Here is a 7,439-nt window from a genome sequence, read left to right on the forward strand (position 1 = left end):
CCTACTGACAGAGTATATATAGGGAGGGCCCTACCCCTTCCCCACGGTACGTCACTACCTCCATACTCTTACTGCCATCTGTACAAACTCTGACTTGGGCGTCGGATTGTCATCGCAGGTGGCTCTCCCCCTCGCATTGTAGTAGCTCAGGAGGTTGCTACGTCTCTGCCCTCATCCTCCAGACCCAGACCAAGGCTGATTCCTACCATCGCACCCCGAGAGCACCTCCGACCCGTCCGGGACACAAAGTACTGAACATTGGCGCCATCTGTGGGGACCTGGCCTGAATGGATTTCCTGTTAGGTCCTGTGGGAAGAGATGACGGAGGCGAGCCACGTAGGGAGGAAGTGGTTCCCCGAACCAGTGGGGTAGCATCTTTGGCTTCCTCCCGCGAACGCACGAGATCCCCCTCCCGTGGGAATGAGCTTCCCTCCCATTCCCGGGAAAGGCGTCCTTTCGGAGGAATGGGAAGTGACAACGCGAGAATAATGTAGGAGTTGTGCCACAGGGTGCAAAACCTTGAGAGGAAGCTGGCGACCAGGGAGCGCTACCAGCCCGGCCCGAGTGAACCTCGTGTCCGATCTCCTCAAAGGAGAGGGGAAACCCGAGGAAGAAGAGGGGAGCCTCCCTCCCACTCTCGGGAAAGGTGTCCCTTCGAAGGGACGGGGAGCGACTATCCTCGGATAATGCAGGAGCTGCGCCACAGGGTGTAGAACCTAGAACGGGAGCTAGCAAGCAGAGAGCACTACTGGCCCGCCCCAAGGCAGCATCGTTCCCCATCCCCTCAAAGGAGGAGGGAAACCAGAGAGAGAAGCCCCCAAAGAGACTAATCTAGGGGCACACCGACCTACCGGTCCGATCCCAAAAGCCAAGGGGAAAGTAGAGAGGTGCCGAGGAGACGGCAAGACCTTATAATCTACAACCGGCCTCCAGTGAGACACACTGGGGAGGAAAACCGAGAGGATAGCAGGGAGAGACTAAGGAGAATGCCACGACGCCCTGTGATCATGGGGGCAACCCCTTTTCACCACTCCATTCTCGAGGTCCGGCTTCCGAAGCATTTCGATAAGCCAACGGACATGAGATATGACGGCACCCAAGATCCTCAAGAACATCTAACGGCCTTTGAGGCCAGGATGAATCTAGAAGGTGTGGATGATGAAGTAAGGTGTCGCGCCTTCCCCGTAACCATAGGGGAGCCGACAATCCGCTGGTTTAATGCTCTCCCCCAGGGCTTTGTTATAACCTTTGCGGACATAACCCGCGCTTCCTGGCTCAGTTCACCACGTGCATTGCTAAAGCAAAGCACCCGATCAACTTGCTAGGGGTGAGGCAGAGAAGCGGAAAACCGACCAGGAAGTACCTGGATAGGTTCAATGATGAATGCTTGGAGATTGACGGCCTGATCGACTCGGTGACCAGTCTATGCTTGATGAACGGATTGCTGAACGAAGATTTCAGGAAGCACCTTACCACCAAGCCCGTATGGACGATGCAAGAAATCCAAAATGTGGCTAGGGAGTATATCAATGACGAGGAGGTTAGCCAAGTCGTTGCAGCCAACAAGCGGCAGCCTGCCTATAACCCTGCTCGTCAGCCCGGTAACAGGGAAAGGCCTAAGGAGCACTCCAAGGACGGAGCGCCAGCTAAAGCCTTCAAGCCGTTCCCCCAGGTAGGCAAGTTTACTAACTACACCCCCTGACAGCCCCGATCGTCGAGGTATATCAGTAGATAACCAACAAAGGCATCCTGTCGAAGCCACGAGAACTCAAGGATAGAACTAGAGGGAACAAAAACCTCTACTGCGACTACCACAAGGGCTTCGGCCACAAGACCCAAAATTGTTTCGATTTGAAGGATGCTCTGGAGCAGGCGGTCCCGAAAAGTAAGCTGGCAGAGTTCTCTCACCTCATAAGAGAACCCAGGAGGTGGGATCGTGACCGATCTGGCAACGATAGGAGCCGCGTCGTGAGACCGAGACAAGAACCCGAGGAGGACAATGAACGCGGCCTCACCATTGTGAGGTTGTGGTCGGGAGAGACACTGCCCCCAGGTCGAAGTCAGCATGCAGGAAAGATGCCAAAGTCTTGTCTGTGTCATCGTCCAGTCCTGCGCCTTCCTCCAGGAGGGTACCATCAATATCATTCGGACCAGAGGATCAATGGTTCGATGACTTGCCAGATGAACCCTCCTATGGAGATCACAGCAAGAGTGGGAACTGGCCTGGTCAGGCGAATCCTCATAGATACCAGAGCTGACTTGAACATCATGTTCCGTAATGTGTTTGATGCTCTGGGCCTCCGAGACACCGACCTGAAAACCCACCAACACGGTGTGGTCGGCTTAGGCAATAACTTTATCAATCTTGATGGCGTAGTCTCCCTACCGATCTCCATAGGAGGAGGTCAGGGGAAGAGGTCGGTAATGGAAGAGTTCATCGTTCTAAGAGACTCCACGGCCTACAACATCATCTTGGGAAGGAAAACCATCAATGAGTTCGGAGCTGTGATTTTTACCAAGCTACTGATGATGAAGTTTGTTGCTGATGATGGGTCGGTTGGATCCATCAGGGGGGATTTGAAAACGGCGGTTGCGTGCGACAACGCCAGTCTCTCCCCAAGGAAGAAGTCCTCGGTACCAGGTAGAAGTTAGGAATCGATAAAACTACTTGCATCAAAGTTCTTCTCCATTACCGTAAGGGCCCCTTTCGGGCTGGAAGTTGGTTTCTGTTTCCTCGGATTGTCAACAACTATTACCTCCGGTCCTCCACCCTTTCCGTCGACCGCCGGCCGAAGACTCGGACCAGAGCTGATCCCAGCCACCTCTCCTTGGGTACGCTGGGACTGGGCCTCGGCCTCGACAGCAGAGGAATGTGGCACCTCGTTGGTACGCGTAGTGGAGTCATCATCACTACCCTCAAAAAGAAATGTGTTGAATAGAGTGTCGAGTCCAACTTGCTCGCCATCCATTGACACTGAAACAAGACACAAAAACTCATTAGTCGGCAAACCGGCTAAGGAAATAAATGAATAATAACAAACACGAGCATACAACCAAATGACTACCCACCTATATAACCCCTGGCCATGTCACGATCACCCATGAGGAGATGGGGTTAACATGATTCTTGCAAAAGATAGCCAACAAAACGTCGGCAACTTTCTTATTCTCGGGAGACAACCCTTTGTATGTCACTTTTGTGAAGGCATTATACCCCGCCCCGAAACTCTAATAGTCGGGATGCGGCGTTTCCCCTTCAAGTTCAACCAGAAGGGATGCCGACCATCAGCAGGGTGAACCTTGAAGTACTGATCTTTAAAACCATGGTAAGAATCCTCAAACAGGCTAAAAATCCTCCGACCTTAGGCTGACTGGAAGGACATGAAGCCTTTTTTGGCCCTCCCCTCTTTAGAAGGGTTTGTTAAAATAAAGAGAAACAAGAAGACCTCAACGGAGGTCGACAACTCTAAATATTCACAGACCATCTCGAAACAGCGGATAGAAGCCCAGTTGTTCGGATGCAGTTGAGACGGCGCTACATCACATCGGTTAAGCAGCGCCATTTGGAAGGGGGAGAAAGGGATGCGAACCCCCAAATTGGTAAACATCGTCTTATACATCCAGATCCAATTAGCAACCTGAGGAGTGTGTAGGTTTAGATGGAATATCTGTTCCTGGTCAGCGGGAACAAACATCTCGTAATTAGCTTCCTCAGGGCCTCCCCCGCATAGGTACTTGGCTTGTTGAAACTCCGTAAGTTCCTCTAAGGTCATCTGATTAGGGGTGTCCTTCAGGTCCGAGGTCACCCAGGCATATCGGTCGTAGGGTGCTCTCACAACAGGAACCCTCGCGACGGAGCGTTGGACCATACCTACAGTTGGGGCACCACTCAGAGTCAGTCTATGAGGTCGGAAAACCGGCACTAACACCAGAGACTACAGTTTGCCTATCCAATATCTACAGTCAAGCAAGGGCTAAATCTATGGTTAAAACGAAGCCTAAATACCAAAAACCTGAAATGGTTACCCCCCTAATGTCTACATAATATTGGAACTATCCTAGCATGCAACCCAAAACAAGCAATATAGGCGCAGAAGCAACATGCAGAAAAACAACATAAACGCAAAAGTGAAAATAAGAAGAGAAGGAAAAAAGGAAACTTACCAAAAGAGTGATGATCAAAGAAGAACTGGGAAAATCTCAGGAAAATAGGCAGCACATAAACGAATTCAGAGCGAAGAATTTCAGGGGAGATGAGAGGCATGAAGGAAACGTGGTAATAGTAGGAAGTTAGAAGCGCAAAAGGTGAAAGGAAACTGAAGTGGAAACTGACGCATAAGAAGCGCGAAAGACAAGAGCAAAGTGGACTTTTCACGCAGGGTTTGAATCAGCCATCAAAAGCATTAAATGCTCGGTGCGAAGATCGAGGTGACGCAAGACATTCCTTCGAGGCGACGAGCCTCACTCGTGCGTAGGGGGCACGCCCTTACCACGACTAATGGCACACCGACCAAGCGACGACACATGTGGGAGAACAGAGCGCGCCAACAACAACGCTCACGGCCGTAACTGACGCGTTGGGGGCACTGTTCCGGCCCAGCTCGGCTGGTGCATTGTCCGACCCGACCAGAGCGGCCGACCCAACGGGCCTCGTACGCCCAGATTGTGACCCGGACACCAATTCCCTAGCAGCCAGCCACGCGACAGCTGGGAGAGGAAGCTTCCATGAAAGGGACCTCTCCTCTGGGACCCGCCCTACTGACAGAGCATATATGGGAAGGGATACGTCACTACCTCCATACTCTTACTGTCATCTATAGAAACTCTAACTTGGGCGTCGAAATGTCATTGCAAATGACTCCCCCCTCGCATCGCAGTAGCTTGGGAGGTTGCTACGTCTCCGCCCTTATCCTCCAGACCCAAACCAAAACTGGTTCCTACCATCGCACCCCGAAAGCACCTACGACCCGTCCACAACACGAAGTATCGAACAGATTTATATTTTAAAAAAATTGAATTAATAATTAAAAATAATGATAAAAAATAATAAATTTTGATAATTTTTTAATATTTTTTTAATACATATTTTAAAAAAGTACTTTACAAATTAAATTTTGATGTTTCTTTTTTAAAATATAATTAAAAAATAGGACAAATCACCCATATAAATTAAGCTGGGCAAAAAATTACGTGAATCAACCAAACGAATAATCGATACATGAATCAACCAGAAGCACATTTTCATGTAATTTGAATTAGGCTAATTCGAATTATACATTTAATGTAATTCGAATCAAACTTGATTCAAATTACACACGCACACACCCACTAATTCGAATAAAGGTGATTCAAATTACACACAAATTTACATACTAGTTCGAATTGGACTGATTCAAAATATTAGAAAAAATATTAGTGAAATATTTGTAAAAAATATTAGAAAAATACTATATAATATAAAAAAATATACTACAAAAAATATAAAAAAAATTTATAAATATTAGTTGAACTTGAATTCTATAGCATAAATCTAATCCATGCAATTATTTTAATACACCAACGATTATATCTATATGAAGCCACTGTTAAATCGAATTCAATTAGTTCGATAATACGAGTCTATGAAAAAAATTGCATTTTATAACATTTAAAATTTTTTATTATGTAATAGATTAGTAACGAGTACATTACAAATTTTTATAGTACTCATAACAATGTTTAATTTAATAATTGTTATTAAAATTTTAGTTGTACTCATTACAAAATAAATAATTACAATATATAAATATAAAATGAATTGACCGATTTAAAAATAGGACAATCTAATAATATTGAAAACCATTTAATTTAAAAACGTAATTTAAAAAATAAATCCTTCACATACTTACATAATTATGAATTTATAATATAATAAATACTTCCCAAAAATCTATTATAATGCTTAACTTCTAAATACCGAGTTATTTATTTAAATAGTTTAATTTTTATCCAGCCTAATATAATAAAGTATGTTTATTTTGTAACGAATACAATTAAAATTTTAATAACAATTATTAAATTAAACATTGTTACGATAAGTACTATAAAAGATTTGTAATGTACTCGTTACTAACCTATCACATAATAAAAATTTTTAAACTTTATAAAATGTAATTTTTTTTATAGACTCGTATTATCGAACTAATTGAATTCGATTTAGCATTAGCTCCATATAAATATAATTGTTGGTGTATTGAAATAATTGCATAGATTAAATTTATGCTATAGAATTCACATTCAACTAATATTTATAAATTTTTTTATATTTTTTGTAGTATATTTTTTTATATTATATATTGTTGGGAATAAGTAGTATGACCACAATCCAATCAATCACGTCTTAGTATTGAACCTATGGGGTCACACACTAACGAGTGTTCTAATCTTTGCTGTAGAATTATTTAATTATTATTTTGATTTGATCAAATAAATAATTATATTAATTCAAATGGAATATTATTATATTCTTTGCTAGCACCAAGAATATAATAATAGTATGATGATTGAGAATATTAAATGAGATTTGAGAATAATTAGTTATTCTATTTCTAAATTTGGATGAGATCCTAACTGATTCTGTTTTCAAATTGAGTTATGATATGATTCATAAATTTGAAGGATTCAGATTTAGAATTTCAAGATATGATTTAAATTTGAATTGAGATTCAAATTTAAAATCAGTAACAAATCTCATAATATATATATGTATGCCAAGAGTAAAGGAATTACAGAGAGAATAACAAGAATTTTATTCCTTTACCTCTACACACATAAATATATGTGAGCCTAATTCTTGGAGAAGAATTTTATGGTGTGCAAAGAGTTGCAAGAGGTTTCTCAATTTAGATCAGATGTCCATTAGTCAAGGAGTTGACAGCAAAGATTGGTCTCGGTGTGAATACGCATAGCGCCTTGGTACCATCGAAGGAGAAAGTGATTTTTACTAAAGTGTCTAAAGGTATTTAGATATGATTTATGTATTATTTCTAGAATAAAATTTAAGCACAAAATAGATCTTTAGGATTACCTTTTTTTCTTCCGTTGCGTGTTATAAACACATGGTAATCCTTCATATAGTATTTTTTTAATATTTTTGGCAAATATTTCACTAATATTTTTTTAATATTTTTAGCAAAATATTCCATAATTCGAATCAGCATGCTTCGAAGTACTATGAGTCAATATACCGGGTACTAGTTCGAATCCGTCTAATTAGTAGGTGTGTGTAATTCGAATTAGACTAATTCAAATTACATATAAATGTCCTCTTAGTTGACCCTGTAACGATTACTTGTTTGGTTGATTCATGTAATTTTTTGTCCAACTTAATTTACATGGGTAATTTATCCTAAAAAATAACATATTTTTATCTTAAATTTGATAATTTTATACCAGGTATA

The 7,439-nt window shown here is 42.5% G+C and overlaps 1 protein-coding gene across 1 annotated transcript; it reads left to right on the plus strand.

Annotated features, from left to right (window-relative positions):
* LOC107615993 lies at positions 1,008 to 2,652 on the plus strand. The gene is made up of 3 exons (XM_016318003.1): positions 1,008 to 1,163; positions 1,280 to 1,672; positions 1,759 to 2,652. The coding sequence occupies exons 1-3, from the start codon at positions 1,008 to 1,010 to the stop codon at positions 2,650 to 2,652; spliced, it is 1,443 nt and encodes a 480-aa protein (XP_016173489.1).

The sequence above is a fragment of the Arachis ipaensis genome, chromosome B09, assembly GCF_000816755.2.
Source record: "Arachis ipaensis cultivar K30076 chromosome B09, Araip1.1, whole genome shotgun sequence".
Lineage (NCBI taxonomy): Eukaryota > Viridiplantae > Streptophyta > Magnoliopsida > Fabales > Fabaceae > Arachis > Arachis ipaensis.

What these genes read in the sequence shown, in the direction of transcription:
- LOC107615993 (XM_016318003.1), top strand. Translation starts at nt 1,008, where the DNA reads ATGGGGGCAACCCCTTTTCACCACTCCATTCTCGAGGTCCGGCTTCCG. An exon ending in TAGAAGGTGTGGATGATGAA is followed by an intron (nt 1,164 to 1,279) that starts GTAAGGTGTCGC and finishes TTCCTGGCTCAG; the next exon opens with TTCACCACGTGCATTGCTAA. An exon ending in CCTTCAAGCCGTTCCCCCAG is followed by an intron (nt 1,673 to 1,758) that starts GTAGGCAAGTTT and finishes ATCCTGTCGAAG; the next exon opens with CCACGAGAACTCAAGGATAG.